At 43.6% G+C, this 17,361-nt stretch overlaps 1 protein-coding gene across 1 annotated transcript in view; it reads left to right on the forward strand.

Annotated features, from left to right (window-relative positions):
• Positions 1 to 6,046: 6,046 nt before the first annotated feature.
• The window catches only part of PXDN (peroxidasin), a 152,719-nt gene continuing 141,404 nt past the window's right edge, over positions 6,047 to 17,361 (forward strand). Inside the window, exon 1 of the mRNA XM_073336142.1 lies at positions 6,047 to 6,341. Within this exon, the coding sequence (XP_073192243.1) occupies positions 6,136 to 6,341 (206 nt within the window). The 5' untranslated portion in view covers positions 6,047 to 6,135. The remainder of the gene's footprint in view (positions 6,342 to 17,361) is intronic.

A 17,361-nucleotide genomic window follows, 5' to 3' on the forward strand; every position in this document is an offset into this window, starting at 1 on the left:
CAGAACACTTACTTGAGCATAGGTAGGGTTTTTTGTAGAGAAACAACAATGGTTCAAGGGAAAACACTAGATTTGTTTATGTGTAAACAAGGGAGTATACCAAAGTTGTTTTGTTCAGGCTAGACATGGGAGCTGATCATTCCTGGCTTTGGGCGGTGTTCCTTGGAAGGAGCTCACAATGCAATTAGGGAGCTTCACTATTTTGCAACCAATAAAGGATTTATTATTTGAATTGTTATGTTAACTACTGAGCTGGGTGTGTGCAGGCGTGGGTTCATTAACATCTAGAGCAGAGATCCCCTATCATGTAGTGCTTTCCTGGTCCCAGAGTTCCATTTTTATATATATAGTTTTTGCCTTTGAATCTCTGTTCTCCATTCTGTATGCTTATGGATGTTAGGGGGCTTATTCCTTCACCCACTTACTTCCCTGCTCCTTTTCGCATGAACAGAGAGCAACAATACCCGAAGTCCAAAGGTGCAAACAATTCAATGTTTATTGGGGTGAACTTCCAGCAAGTATGATTCCAGTTTCCGTCCTTAGTGTTCCCCTTCCCAGCTCTGACACCACAGAGCCTTACCTGTGTCCCTGTTCCCATTCCACCCCTTAGCAAAACATGATTCCAATTTCCCCACCCCCATTCCCTGTTCCCATTTCCCACACACACAAAGACACATACACTTCCTGATTGACTGCAGACTATATAGTAAAACTTGAGTTCTGTTTAGCTATACCTTAACCAATCATTTTACTGAAATTTAACTAACCAATCCTAACATCTTGTAACATGATTATTTAACCAATTATATCCCACCACCTTAATTAGTTTACACCCAGCAAAATTAATTATACAGCAGACAGAAACAATCACAGAACCAGACAGAGATTATACAGACAAACAATAGGGAAATGGGGATAACAGTGATAGAACAACAAAGAAATGAGGATTTCACATCCCAGCTATTGATAAGTGAGTTCTTGCCAGACAGGATGCTATCAAACTAAGTTTCCTTTTACATCTTCTAGGCATTTCCCTTTCTCTGGAGGGGATAGGCATTATCAGGACAGGATTGTATTCCTAACAGCCCAATAGCACCTGATTTCAAAGTGACTAGTTTGGAATGTGAGGATGTGATCGTTCGCTTCCCAGTTTATGGCTGCCTCTGCTGCTTAGCCAAAGATCTAAGCCTACGCACAGGGCCTCAGACTGTCACAGTAACAGAAGGACCTTACACCGGCAGACAGTGATTTTGATTCTTTCTTTTATACCTCTATAACTAGCTAAGTGATAAAAATACACCTAAATTCTTTATAGGCCTTTACAGACAGGCCTGAATATCTATATCCTAACAATGGAGATGCCTCTTTGCTCCATCTTCGATGCAAATGAGGCTAGGGGAGTTTCCTTAATTCTTTCATTCTTATCCCAGGGGTTTAGATGTGTCTCCCACTGCCTTTTCATTGCTTTTTGTAAGTCTTTCTTCTGATCAGTTTTGGTTCAAGCAGAGGCTGGGGTGGGGGAAAGTCTTTTGTGAGTCAGACAGGCTGGGTACTGCACCCAGGTTCCCCAAGAACACAGAGCTGCTAGGTAACAAGGGCATTTTAAATAAAGAGCCAGATTGTTTGCTCTGATTTGGTGAGTGAAGGGGACTTAGATGATCTAGGGTGAGGGGGATTGTTGCCTTTAGAGCTTCAATCCCAGTGACTTTGCAGAAACTCCTCCCCTTCAATTCCTATAGATGCAGGCTTCTACCAGATTCTTGTAGGCTTCTGGAGAGTGGAGGGTTGGTGGAGCAAAAGACCAGTCATTCTTCACAGTATTATCCCCACCAGGCACATGCTCAAGTCCTTCCACTAGCCCCACAGTCAACCTCTGGACCTAATTTTCAAACTAATTAATGGATCAAGCCCCAACTACATTACAGACAAAATCTGATCTATGAACCACTGCACTGTCAGACAATGTAGAACACAAAGCCCAGGACGAAGTGTGTGGGAGCCAGGGATGGAACATTCTTGGTCAAGAAGACCTGGTTTTGGAACCAACTTCCTGAGGAAATTTAGAGTCTGGACATCTTCAGGAAACACCGCAGAACCTTCCTCTTTGAAAAAGTCCTAAGAATGGCACTCACAACACTAATACCCTCTTTGGCCCAATTATCTACTACCATCACCACCCACAACAAAAGAGAAGAAAATAATAAAATTTAACATATCAAAAACAAAAGGACTTTCATAGCATAGTTTTTACTGTCAAATTGGAATAGTGCCAAAGACTCTATGAAGTCTGCTAAGGACTTTCCTATTGGTATTGATACTGTGGTGGTGGGTGGCAATATAAAACCTAAATGATGGCTAACTCAATGGATTTCCAGTCTGAAGTGGTACAGGGAGTTAATGCTGATGTAGCAATAATTCCTGCTATTACCCTTTACAGGTATTCCAACTGCCGAGGCTCAAATTAGAAAAAAGTAGTGGTATTCTTCCAAAATTTGCCCACAAATACAGTTCCACATACTTAAGATGTCAAAATGCAAGGCCGCTCAAAGAAGATTGTACAGATGTTAAAAATCTTATCATCTGTGCTTCATTGGACTCCTGCTTGATGGTATTTGGATACACCTAGATGCAGGGCTACATGAAGGAAACACAGAAATGTAGGGCTGGAAGAGACCTCGAGATCATCTAATTCATTCTTCCTCCCAACCCCTGTGGTGAGGTAGGACAAAGTATACCTTAATCATTCCTGACAGGTGTTTGTCTAACCCAATGGTTCTCAAACTTTTGTACTGGTGAACCCTTTCACATAGAAAGTCTCTGACTGCGACCCCTCCTTATAAATTAAAAACACTTTTTATATATTTGACACCATTATAAATGCTGGAGGCAAAGCGGGGTTTGGGATGCAGGCTGACAGCTCACAACTCCCCATGTAAAAACCTTGTGACCCCCTGAGAGGTCCCAAACCCCAGTCTAACCTGTTCTTAAAAACCTCCAGTGACAGAGATTCCACAACCTTCCTTGGTAAACTATTCCAGTACTTAACTATCCTTATAGTTAGAAAGATTGTTCTAATATCTAACCTGACGCTCCCTTGCTGCATATTAAGATGGTTATTTCTTATTCTACCTTCAGTGGACATGGAGAACAACGGATCACTGTCTAACAGTACTTTACATACTTGAAGCCTGTTAACAGGTCCTTTCTCAGATTTCTTTTCTCAAGAAAGAACATGCCCAGTTTTTTAACCGTTCCTCATAGATCAGGCAAGCACTTTGGAAGTCAGGATGTCAGGTCAGGTTTTCTAAATCTTTTATCATTTTTGTTGTTCTACTCTGGACTCTTGCCAGTTTTCCCACATCTTTCTTAAAGTGCTCAGAACTGGACACAGTTCTCTAGGTGAGTACTCATCAATTCCAAGTAGAACAGGATAATTATAGACTCATAGGACTGGAAGAGACCTCGAGAGGTCATCTAGTCCAATCCCCTGCACTCATGGCAGGACTAAGTATTATCTAGACCATGGGTGGGCAAACAACGGCCTGCAGGCCGCGTCCGGCCCATCAGACCTTTTAATCTGGCCCTCGATCTCCTTCATAGGTCATGTTTTCTAGACCTTTAATCATTTTTGTTGTTCTTCTCTGGACTTTCTCCAATTTGTCCACATCTTTCCTGAAATATGGCACCCAGAACTGGACACAATACTCCAGCAGAGACCTAATCAGTGTGGAGTAGAGAGGAAGAATTACTTCTCGTGTCTTGCTTACAATACTCCTGCTAATACATCCCAGAAGGGTGTGTGCTTTTTTTGCAACATTATTACACTGTTGACTCATATTTAGCTTTTGGTCCACTATGATCCCCAGATCCCTTTCCGCAATACTCCTCCCTAGGCAGTCATTTCCCATTTTGTATCTGTGCAACTGATTGTTTCTTCCTAAGTGGAGCACTTTGCATTTGTCCTTATTGAATTTCATCCTATTTACTTCAGACCATTTCTCCAGTTTGTCCAGAACATTTTGAATTTTAATCCTATCCTCCAAAGTACTTGCAACACCTCCCAGCTTTGTATCGTCCACAAACTTTAAAAGTGTACTCTTTATGCCCTTATCTGAAATCATTGATGAAGATATTGAACAGAACCGGACCCAGAACTGATCCCTGTGGGACCCCACTTGTTATGCCCTTCCAGCATGACTATGAACCACTGATAACTACTCTCTGGGAATGATTTTCCAACCAGTTATGCACCCACCTTATAGTAGCTTCATCTAGGTTGCATTTCCTGAATTTGTTTATGAGAAGGTCATGCAAGACAGTATCAAAAGCTTTACTAAAGCTTTACCTCCCATGTGTTACATACAATGCTCCTGTCAATACACTTATACTAGTCTTTTTTTCCCAACTGCATCAAATTGTTGTCTCAGACTCAATTTGTAATCCACTACAACCACCAGATCCTTTTCTGCAGTACTACTGCCTAGCCAGTTATTCCCCATTTTGCAATTGTGCATTTAATTTTTCCTTCCTAAGTGTAGTACTTTGCATTTGTCTTTTATTGAATTTCACCTTGTTGATTTCAGACCAATTCTCCAATTTATCACAGCTATTTTGAATTCTAATCCTGTCCTCCAAAGTGCTTGCAACCCCTCCCATCTTGGTCTCATCTGCAAATTTTATGAGTGTATTCTCCATTCCATTATCCAAATCACTAATGAAAATATTGAATAGCACTAGAACAGACCTCTGCAGGGACCCTCAAGATATGTCTGCCCAGATTGACTGCAAATCATTGACAACTACTCTTTGAGTACAGTTTTTTTCAACAAGCTGTGAATCCACTTTATAGGAATGCGCACAACAGGCAGGTGCCCAACGCCCTGATTCCCAGACCCATTGAAAAAAGTATATATTTAGCACACATAGTTTTGACTTGAGTGTAACCAGTGCTATCATGTCTGCTTGAGTCTGCTGACAGCATCCAGAATAGATAGGAGTAGTAACCATTAGACCCTGGTAGAATGCTGTGTAGCCCCATTCCCATCACCAGTGGAGACCAGGCTCCTGCTGCTCAAGGAAAATGTGGGGAGCACACTGGCCTCATTGTGAAATTCGTTCCCCTTGGATGGACTCAGACATCCCTCTTGGCTCCACTTCTTGATGTAGGCAGCATAATCAAGCAGATAGAGCACAGGGCTCAATTTTATTTTGGGCTCTGCCACTGATCAGCTGTATGACATTCAGTAAGACATTTTGGGCCAGATTTGTAAAGGTATTTAAGCACCTAAAGATGCAGATAGGTGCCTAGTGGGATTCGTAAAAGAACAAATGAATGGGAGTTAGGCTCCTAGGCACTTTTGACAATTCCACTAGGCCACTTCATCTCTGTGTCCAGTTCTCCTCCCACCTGTCTTGTTTATTTAGAACCTGTCCAGTTCTCCTCTGTCTTGTTTATTTAGTGTATGCTCTTTGGGATGAATGCTTCCTCTGTCTCTCTAGGGAAGGGAGGAGACTTGGCAATGGGTGTTCTCCTTGGTGTCATTTGTGGGCCTTGTTGGGGTCTCTCTCTGCCCCTCTAGGGAAGGGAGGAGGGTTTGGCTATGTGCGAAGACCCCTCACCGGGTAATTTGGGACCTGTTGCTATCTGAGCCCTGGGTGCGGTAGTGTTCAGATGTGTGTGGTCCCCTCAGTGGGGTAACCTGTTGCTCTGTGGCCCTGGTGGGGATGGGGATGGAGGGTCGGACACGTGCAGCGGGCTGTCGCTCTGTGCCCCTGGTGGGGGTGAGGGGATTCGGCCATGCGCTTCCTCGGGCCGCCCCCTCCATGCTCCCTCTGGCGGAGGAAGCCGCTTCCCCCTCTCCGGGCGGTGCCTCGCAGGGGAACGCTCTGCTCGGGGCCGGGGCCCTCTTGCGCCCCTGGTCGGGCCGGGGAGCCAGTGGCGGGGCTGCCTGCCCAGCTCTCCGAGCGCGCCGGCTGGGGCGGTCCCACTGCCGTCCCTCCCCTCCTCTCTCCAGCCTGCGCCGGGCAGGGAGTCGCCTCCAGGTCCAGGAGCGAGAGCAGCCGCAGCTGGGAGCGGAGCAGGCACGGTGGAGACCTGCTGCCGCCCCTCGCCCTCCTCCCGCTGCCCCTCGCACCATGGCCCGCTGCACATCAGCGGCCGGGCTCGGCTTCGTGCTCCTGCTGTGGAGCGGGGCGCTTTTCCTCGCCGCCTCCCCGCAGCCCCAGCCGCCGCGGGGCAGCGTGTGGTGCCCCAGCCGCTGCTTGTGCTTCCGCACCACGGTGCGCTGCATGCATCTGATGCTGGAAAGCGTCCCCGCCGTGTCGCCCCAAACCACCATCCTGTGAGTACCCCCCGGGCGGGGGCTTCAGCAGCCCGAGAAGGAGGGAGGCCGGGAGCTTCCCGCCCTGAATGTAGGGAGAGGCCTGGAGGGGGCAGCAGGAGGGTCTCGGCCGGGGCACCTGGGGCGGAGGGCACCGTGCATCAGCCGCTACAGCCCTTTGTCTCTAGCCTCTCGGGTTGGAAGCCCCGATCACTGGGCTGCCCTCTCCCGCTGGAGTCTTTTGTTAGCTCCAGTGGAGACTGATTTGTAGAGAGCAGGGGGTGAAGCAGCTCCCCCCACCCCCCGGTTCTGGTAGCTATGGCTGTGGTCAGTGACTTGCTCGCCGGTTGTTTCTGCCTGGTGCATTCCTCTCTCGCTTTTTTGGTGTCCCCCTCTCTCTCCCTCTGTCTGATTATCTGCTCTTGAAGGCACCGAGGTGCTGCACGGCTGAGCTTGGCCCGCGGCTGTGTGGCTTCCCCCCTCGAGGCCTGGAGCCAGCAGGGCGAGTGGTGGTGAAGTCACTCAGCGGGCTCCAGTTTTCCTTTCTTGGATCATTTCATTAATTATTCTCAGCAACATCTTTCGGAGGGAGCCGAGCTGCAGAGAGCTGTTTAAGAAGCTGTTGCTTCACCATTGGAGACTTGGCTTTGATTCGCTTTTTTATGTGAAAGGTTTCGTCGCACTCCACCCAGCCCTAGATGTTTTCAATTGAACACACTTTTTGGTTGCTTTCATAAATCAGGCTGTTGAATTGTAGAGCTACTGGATTTTGGTCAATCCTTGTGGATTTGTAGATGTTCTTAAATAAAAGTAATCGTGAAACATGGTATTTTGTATCTAATAACAGCCGTTGGTTTTTAAAATGTTTATGATTCCTAAAATGTTTTCAGGGTGACTCTTTCTAGTAGTTTGGTACAGTATATTTCATTGGTGGCAATGGATCATTTGGGAATGTCATACTTTTGGCTGAATTTTAAGCAGCAGCGTGGACATATAATAATACACCAGGGGCCAAATTCTATACGGAATTATACCCAATACAGGCCAAGGCTCCAATCTCGCAAAGATTTGTGCAAATGCTTAATTTGATGAAGTGTGAATGGTCACATTTATGTCAATAGGATTAAATCTTTTCTGCTCGTAGAGTTAAATACATGCATAAGTCTTTGCAACATTACGATTCAGTTGATTTCAGTGGAATCGCATGGGGTGAAAGCCGTTAAAGAATTTGGTCTAAATATTTTTGACATTGATTTTTTTTAAAGAAACCAGTGTTAACCTTTCTGCCCACACCCTTTTAATAAAAAAGAGAATCCATACAAACCACACACACTTTGATTTAGAGTTCATTATGAGAAAAGAATTGGCTCCATTAACCTGTTTATATGTTTCTTGGGCTACAGAAACACTCCTGGAACTAATTCCTGCCCTCACTTACACAAATGCAACCATGGAAAACCTAGGAGAACAGAGATTGGCCTTGGATATTTTCTGCATGACCTACTGTAACATATGGACTTTTGACTTTCAGTTATTTTCAGAAAGCCATGCTGCATTTCAGACTCTAAATATCTTAATGTACAATTATTTCACATTTCTGATTCCCTCTTTGGCACAATGTGAACCCTTCTGGCAGTACTGGAGCAGTCCTGAAGAAGCTGTAAAAGTTTTAGTGAACAACACAGGAAGTGGGTGGTTAATGTTTCTTGCATTTGGAACTAAGTACAAATACAGAGCACATTTTATATTGGTCATTGAGCTTTACACAGTTTTCTGGAGTCTCGTGTTGTGAATCATCTTGATTTTGTTTTGTTTTTTTAAATCCTAACAATAGGGATGTGAGTCTAAAAGGTTTGGACACATGGCAAATATATTGATGCGTACAACAGCAAAATATATTAGATTAAAACTGGACAAGGCAGAGCTCTCATCACCAGGGATATTTATAATTTGTAAGTAAGAGGAAAATATATGAACAATACAAACATTATATTTGTCTAACCTCTCCAATATCAAACCCTCTAGTCTCTCAAATCTGAGTAACTGTTCTAGCCTATGATGTAGTAAAGGACATTTTTTAAAAAAAGGTTAACATTTAAATATGCTCAATTTGGCTTACGGCAACTGTTCTCAAAGTAAAAAGAAAAGGAGTACTTGTGGCACCTTAGAGATGCATCCGATGAAGTGAGCTGTAGCTCACAAAAGCTTATGCTCAAATAAATTGGTTAGTTGCTAAGGTGCCACAAGTACTCTTTTTCGTTTTGCGAATACAGACTTACACGGCTGTTACTCTGAAACCTGTACTCAAAGTGTGGCCTATAGTCTGCTGGTGGTCTGTTGAGCTCTTACGATTCACATGGTGATGACTGTCCTCCTTGTTTCCACCTACTATATCACCATTAAAAGGCAATTAGAAATATATCAAGTACTTTCCTAATAATACTTTTCCGTATAAGCAATTTCTGTAGCTGCTACAGTTATGTTATGTGATGGTGAATGGGAAGGAGGTGGACCACAAGATACTCTTACAGTATGGAAAAGTTTAAGAATCCCTTGGCACAGACACTGATAAAATTGATCTAATAAGCAGTACCTTGAAGATCTCCACTGGATATGAATATGTCAAAAGTAATATTTTTACCTGTAGCTCAAAGATATACACTATGAATACTTATAATTAATTATTACATACATTTCTGAGGTACTTATTGCGGTAGTATCTAGGCACCAAATGGTTTACATAATTATACTTTACCTTAGTGCTACTTAGTTCATTAATAGTATGTACTATAAACTCTCACACAAATTTTATGCTTTTATGGAGACACGTCATCACCCAGGTAGGAGGAATGTTATGAACCTCCACTTTCAGCAATGGCTTATTTTTTTAGCATCAAAAATAAAATACATTTAAATCACTTTCAGTTTGTGAATCATCAGATTATATCTCTTTCTTTTGGGATAAGTATTTTTAAGTGCATTAAAGACGATAAGATTGGCAAGGTTGTAAACAATTTGGTGTGGACCCTTGTCCGCTATGAACTAGACTGAGCCAGCTAACGCATTTCACAGAGGTAAGGACAATAGAAATCTGTAGAAATGTTCCAGCCAAATCTATAAAGCATCTGTCAGTATCTATGTTTACCTTCATTTTCTATTCTATTTAGCTATAATTTTATGTTAGTGTCATATTTACTGTAAGGCAATACAAATAATTTGTCCTGCATGGCAATGATAGCTGGATTGTTTCAAAGTATTAATTAACTGATTTAATTTAAATACATTCATTCTTGCTAGAACAGGAACATATACAAATCCTGCAAACAACACTACTGGAGAGCTATTGTACATTTGTCTTAGCATGTTTTCACTGGCAGCACTTTATTTGCCATTCTTACCTTATCTTTTTTTTCCCTCTTAATGTATGGCTCTACTCTGAAAAGTGACTCTGTAAAAATGGCGTAATGGGATTTCCTTGTATATTGTGTCTCACTGATTTCCAGAGCTCATTTTTTTCAGTTTATAACTGCCTCACCATGGGAGCTGAGAGCTGAGCTGTACTCTTTCTGGCTCACACATCACTTCCAGTGGTGGTTTAAAACAAAATGGACCTGGATACAATCCAGACAAATGTTCTTTTCACAAATCAAATGTCTTCCTTCTGCAAAAGTGCTTGTTACAGTCCCAGTTTCTTACCCTCCTGCTTCCCCATTTTCTGATATTGCCATTTCTGTATTCCATGATTGGAGATCCATATTCTGGCTTGATTCACACAGGCAGACTCTTACACTAGTGCAGTCCTACTGAAATCTATGGAGCTCTGCATAAACACATTTCACCTGAGTGGATCAAAGTGCAGGATCAGGTCTTCTGTGTGTCCCTGGGCTGTGTCCCAGTTCAATGTCTGCAGCTCCTTGAATCTACTTTTGCTCCATCCCTGGTTCAGGGAATACCGTCTCCAAAATAGCTTGTAAAGTTAATACCCTCTCATCCTTCTAGTGGCATCTTCAAGACCCACTTCTTCCTGATGCCTACAGAAAATCTCCAAATAAATGACTAAGTAGAGTGCTGGTGGGAATTGCTGATATTTATTTATATTTTAAAAATTTAAATGATTCAGAACCATCAGGTTGTGCATATGGCACCTAAGTAAATGTGTGTTCTTACTACTGTTACTCTTGTCCTCCCTTTCCCTAGGTGCATTTTATTCTAAATTTAATAATAAGTTCTTTGCATCAAGGGTGTCATTCTGTGTTTTGTGCTCATGATTTGGGGTCTTTGAATGCTGCTGTAATACAAATAATAATGTATCTTGCCTTAATTTACTCCTGATCATCTCCAGTAAAAAAGATTCCACAGGCCAGATTCTGCTCTCAATTACACCTGTGCAGGCCTATTCTGATCCTCATAGTTTTTTTCCTTGGCTACACCCAGGTAGTCCCAGTTAAGAAACTGGGGTTGTACAGGTTTAATTGAGTTCACTGTAGCTGGAATTCTGAGGGTGAATAAGAACAGAATCCAGCGCGCTCTATCATAGCTTTGTTGGCTATGCAGTGTGAACAGGACTAAAAAGTAGTAAAAATTTCTCGCACAAGTGGATATGGCTTGTAATGCACATAGAGTGCAGATCTATTAAAAATAAAGCTGCCATTTATACAAAGTCACTTTCTTAGTAGAACTATATTTTTATGACAATATTTGAAAGATTTGTAAATCTTACATTGGGCTCTGTGCATTTAGTACAGCCATTACACTGTCTTGTCTCTTGATATAAGAAATACTACAGCACAGAATGTGTGCTTTATAGATGTCCAATTTACCAGTATATTAGAGGGATCAATCTAGTGAGTCCATAAAGTGGTATGCATTTTAGGTATCAACAAGGTTGCAACTGTTTTTGCGTGTGGTTGCTGCTTTAAAAATTCTGAAGGTCTGTAACTGTTGTTAGTACCTATTAGTTGACAAGTCACAGATTATAGGACTTATTGAAGTAGGATATGATATTAGCCATATGATTAAAGAGGCTGCCTCTTCATCTTTGCTATCAAATTTGATATTTGAGCCATAGTTTATAATTGGGGCTTGAAAAATTGGCTTACCCAGTCACCGGGTTCAGTAGGAAGCTTTTATTGATGAGTGCCATTAGCTTCAGTAGATGGTTGCAAAAATAAGCATCCAATTGTAAATTGAGTGTAAACAACTGAGTGTAAATTGAGTGTAACAACGAGGAGTCCTTGTGGCACCTTAGAGACTAACACATTTATTTGGGGCATAAGCTTTCGTGGGCTAAAACCCACTTCATCTTGGGTGTTAGTGCATGAAAGCTTGTGCCCAAATAAATGTGTTAGTCTCTAAGGTGCCACAAGGACTCCTCGTTGTTTTTGCTGATACAGACTAACACGGCTACCACTCTGATGTGGTACTGTCTTCCTAAGTCTGCTGACAGATGTCTTCAATGCCTCTGCTACAGCTCAGTTTTTTGGCTGTAGAATGAAAAGTGACTAGTCATGTCAATTTTCATTGCCTCTACTGGGAAGTCCAAAGGAAGCAGTGAGATTCACGAGAGTCAGATCAGTTTCAATCTGCTGTTTTTGAAAATTGGGAGCAACAAAGGCAGGCACTGGAGCTATTCACTGGGTAGAAAGATTCAAAAATGGATGCTTGGGAAGGGACACAGGAGCAGAGGCACAGCTACCCTCCCTGTCCCAATCACAGGAGCCAGGGGTGAAGGTAGAGTAGTGAGATCCCTAATGCTTGCAGCAGTCAGGAGGCTGTGGGTTTGAGGATTAGGGGGACAAAGGTGTTTGGGGCAGTGGGTCTAAACTTTTTTTTAAACACCTGTTAAACAAAGGCGGATATGAAAGGTAAGCATAATGCAAAGAAGGCACACTGATAAGTATCCCAGCATCCTCCCCTTTCCCAGTAGCTCATGTTGTCTTCTTACCTGGGAGGTGCTACTCATTAGTGGGCCCTGTATCATAGAATCATAGAATATCAGGGTTGGAAGGGACCTCAGGAGGTCATCTAGTCCAACCCCCTGCTCAAAGCAGGACCAATCCCCAATTTTTGCCCCAGATCCCTAAATGGCCCCCTCAAGGATTGAACTCACAACCCTGGGTTTAGCAGGCCAATGCTCAAACCACTGAGCTATCCCTCCCTCTTTTTAACTGATATTTAGCAGGCAAGTTTAGTCCTCTGGCTATTAATGTTTGGTAAAATTTTCAAGCTCTCTCTTTGTGTGAGTTGATTGGTCTGAAGGGAAAGTAGTTGTTAGTTTGAAAAGAGAATTGGTACTGAGAGTGTGAGTTTGGGAGTAGAGGAAACAGAAAGTACAGGGGAGGAGGTAGATGTAGGGAGAAAATGAGAAGAGACTGAGGCTATGGATACACTAGAGAGCATATGCGGCTGTAGCTATGTTGATGGGAAAAGCTCTCCTGGTGTTATAAGGGCTGGTGGGGACAACGCTAGGTCGGTGTAACTTACGTTGCTCATGGGTGGCTAACACACCTGAGTGATGTAAGTTATATCAACATAAGTGGCAGCGTAGATATAGCCTGAGGGAGGCAGAAGGAAAGAGAAAACAGACAGTAAAACCACTGCTGGAGAAGATACACTGCGATGTAGTATGTGAAATAAAAGAGGAAAACATGGTGGAATGAAGTTAAGAAGAGAAATAAGATAGAACTAAATGAAAAGAGAAGTAGTAAATTACATTTAAAATAAAGATATTAAATATAATCTTAACTAACAATCTGTAGCAATTACACAAAAAATACATTTTATTCTTCATTTGCTTGCACAGGTATTTTTCACCTTGTTTGAAAAGATGCTGGGTACATTTTCCAAGCCCTGATTGCATGAAATAGTATAGAAATTTGAAACATTCTTTTTTAAAAACAAACTTTTGATAATTTTTTTCTCAGGGGATTTCTCTGTCAAAATTGTAATTTTTACAGATATTTCATTTTGGGTTTATATATTGATATTCTTGGTAAAGATGGAAGGTAAGGATTGCCCCATAGTCAGAAAACGTCTATACATCAGTCCATATTTTAGTAGCTGTATATTTTGAATACTATAGGTCTGATCCTGGAAACATTTATGCTTATGCTTAACTTTCCTCACTGTGAATAGTCCGTAGGGTTCTGAACCTGTAAAGATGCACACTTGTGATAGGACTATTAATAGTGAGAAACAATAAGTGTTTACAGGATTTGGGGCTAAAACTTTACTTACTGGAAAACTACAGTTGTAAAACTACTTTTTATAATATACATTGCTCAGGTGAGAAATTTATAATGATTTATATGTTTGGCAGGGTTGCTGTATAAAATAATAGGGTTTCTGACGAATTTTTCCTCCCTTTAAAAAAAAAAAATGAAATGGCTGGTCCCATTTGCCTTAACCATTTGGTTCCACTCAGAATCTGATTAAAAAAATGTTATATATTTACTACTGTAAACATGGGCAGAAATTCAAAACAATCCAGAGAGGTGGTACAATGAGCATTGGATGAACTCAAATGTGCTGAGGTTGTTTTTTTTTTGTTCATTCTCTTATCCTGCTGCTGGGTTTTGTTTCTTTTTGCTATGGAACTATTAGTGTTAACAAGAGCCAACTGATTCCATTACAAATAAAACTGAATGAACATCTAAATTACAGCAAATAAAACAAGGATTCTCAAACTGTGTTTTTGATGGTGCAGGCTTCCCTGTGGTCTCTCATGGAGATCTTCATGAACTAACATTGGCAGTGTGTGCTCTCAGCCTCTTGTCTTTGTTTGTCTAATCTGTGTTTATATGGTACTTCTTTGGGGCTGGGATTTATGAGTTTGTAAAGTGCCCAGCATGGGCCACCGATCCTTGTTAAGGTCTGTGGGTGCTACTGTAATACAACTTTAGACTATTAATAAGCACTACACAAAATTATGAAGAAGTAAAAGAGTTCAGAACAAAAGTTGTGTCCTCTCTCTGTTTCCCTGAGTTACAAAAGGGAACTCTATTGAAAAACATTGAGATATACTCTGCTACCTTTTACTCTGATTTTACCTTAATGACACTTTGCCATTACCCTCCTTCTCTGTGGGGTCCTGCTGCTGCTGTTAATGTACTTTCTTTAGTTTTTCCCTTTTCTCTTTCCAGTTACCACTCCCCCAAACCTTATGGAATGTTCTGACTCCAACATTCCTTCCTTCCTTCTTAAAAAGGATACCAAGCATAACATTCTACTTGCTGCCTGTCTACCAGAAGAGGGGAAAATAATATCACTCAATATATGCAGTGTTACGTTTATAGTATTGGCCACTTTTAATAAGGACCATGCTCAGTATTTATTTAGCATTAGCTGTTTGCCTCCTTCATTCTTAGGGTATGTCTACACTACGGAATAAGGTCGAATTTATAGAAGTCGGTTTTTTAGAAATCGGTTTTATATATTCGAGTGTGTGTGTCCCCACAGAAAATGCTCTAAGTGCATTAAGTGCATTAACTCGGCGGAGCGCTTCCACAGTACTGAGGCTAGAGTCGACTTCCGGAGCGTTGCACTGTGGATAGCTATCCCACAGTTCCCGCAGTCTCCGCTGCCCATTGGAATTCTGGGTTGAGATCTCAATGCCTGATGGGGCTAAAACATTGTCGCGGGTGGTTCTGGGTACATATCGTCAGGCCCCTGTTCCCTCTCTCCCTCCGTGAAAGCAAGGGCAGACAATTGTTTCGCGCCTTTTTTCCTGAGTTACCTGTGCAGACGCCATACCACGGCAAGCGTGGAGCCCGCTCAGGTAACCGTCACCCTATGTCTCCTGGGTGCTGGCAGACGCGGTACGGCTTTGCTACACAGTAGCAGCAACCCATTGCCTTCTGGCAGCAGACGGTGCAGTATGACTGGTAGTCGTCCTTGTCATGTCTGAGGTGCTCCTGGCCACGTCGGCTGGGAGCGCCTGGACGGACATGGGCGCAGGGACTAAATATGGAGTGACTTGACCAGGTCATTCTCTTTAGTCCTGCAGTCAGTCCTATAGAACCGTCTTATGGTGAGCAGGCAGGCGATACGGATTGCTAGCAGTCGTACTGTACCATCTTCTGCCAGGCAGGCAAGAGACGAGGATTGCTAGTAGTCGTATTGTACCATCTTCTGCCAGGCAGGCAAGAGATGAGGATGGCTAGCAGTCGTACTGTACCATCTTCTGCCGAGCAGCCATGAGATGTGGATGGCATGCAGTCCTTCTGCACCGTCTGCTGCCAGCCAAAGATGTAAAAGATAGATGGAGTGGATCAAAACAAGAAATAGACCAGATTTGTTTTGTACTCATTTGCCTCCTCCCCTGTCTAGGGGTATTATTCCTCTAGGTCACACTGCAGTCACTCACAGAGAAGGTGCCGCGAGGTAAATCTAGCCATGTATCAATCAGAGGCCAGGCTAACCTCCTTGTTCCAATAAGAACGATAACTTAGGTGCACCATTTCTTATTGGAACCCTCCGTGAAGTCCTGCCTGAAATACTCCTTGATGTAAATACACCCCCTTTGTTGATTTTAGCTCCCTGAAGCCAACCCTGTGAGCCGTGTCATCAGTAGCCCCTCCCTCCGTCAGAGCAACGGCAGACAATCGTTCCACGCCTTTTTTCTGTGCGGACGCCATACCAAGGCAAGCATGGAGGCCGCTCAGCTCACTTTGGCAATTAGGAGCACATTAAACACCACACGCATTATCCAGCAGTATATGCAGCACCGGAACCTGGCAAAGTGATACCGGGCGAGGAGGTGACATCAGCGCGGTGACGTGAGTGATCAGGACATGGACACAGATTTCTCTGAAAGCATGGGCCCTGCCAATGCATGCATCATGGTGCTAATGGGGCAGGTTCATGCTGTGGAACGCCGATTCTGGGCTCGGGAAACAAGCACAGACTGGTGAGACCGCACAGTGTTGCAGGTCTGGGACGATTCCCAGTGGCTGCGAAACTTTCGCATGCGTAAGGGCACTTTCATGGAACTTTGTGACTTGCTTTCCCCTGCCCTGAGGCGCATGAATACCAAGATGAGAGCATCCCTCACAGTTGAGAAGCGAGTGGCGATAGCCCTGTGGAAGCTTGCAACGCCAGACAGCTACCGGTCAGTTGGGAATCAATTTGGAGTGGGCAAATCTACTGTGGGGGCTGCTGTGATGCAAGTAGCGCACGCAATCAAAGATCTGCTGATATCAAGGGTAGTGACCCTGGGAAATGTGCAGGTCATAGTGGGTGGCTTTGTGGCAATGGGATTCCCTAACTGTGGTGGGGCCATAGACGGAACCCATATCCCTATCTTGGCACCGGAGCACCAAGCCGGTGAGTACATAAACCGCAAGGGGTACTTTTCGATAGTGCTGCAAGCTCTGGTGGATCACAAGGGACGTTTCACCAACAGCAACGTGGGATGGCTGGGAAAGCTACATGACGCTCGCATCTTCAGGAACTCTGGTCTGTTTCAAAAGCTGCAGGAAGGGACTTTATTCCCAGACCAGAAAATAACCGTTGGGGATGTTGAAATGCCTATAGTTATCCTTGGGGACCCAGCCTACCCCTTAATGCCATGGCTCATGAAGCCGTACACAGGCAGCCTGGACAGTAGTCAGGAGCTGTTCAACTACAGGCTGAGCAAGTGCAGAATGATGGTAGAATGTGCATTTGGACATTTAAAGGCGCGCTGGCGCAGTTTACTGACTCGCTTAGACCTCAGCGAAACCAATATTCCCACTGTTATTACTGCTTGCTGTGTGCTCCACAATATCTGTGAGAGTAAGGGGGAGACGTTTATGGCAGGGTGGGAGGTTGAGGCAAAACGCCTGGCTGCTGGTTATGCGCAGCCAGACACTGGGCGGTTAGAAGAGCACAGGAGGGCGCGGTACGCATCAGAGAAGCTTTGAAAACCAGTTTGATGGCTGGCCAGGCTACGGTGTGAAAGTTCTGTTTGTTTCTCCTTGATGAAACCCCCGCCCCTTGGTTCACTCTACTTCCCTGTAAGCTAAGCACCCTCCTCTCCTCCCTTCGATCACCGCTTGCAGAG

Source organism: Lepidochelys kempii, chromosome 3 (genome assembly GCF_965140265.1).
Source record: "Lepidochelys kempii isolate rLepKem1 chromosome 3, rLepKem1.hap2, whole genome shotgun sequence".
Classification (NCBI taxonomy): domain Eukaryota; kingdom Metazoa; phylum Chordata; order Testudines; family Cheloniidae; genus Lepidochelys; species Lepidochelys kempii.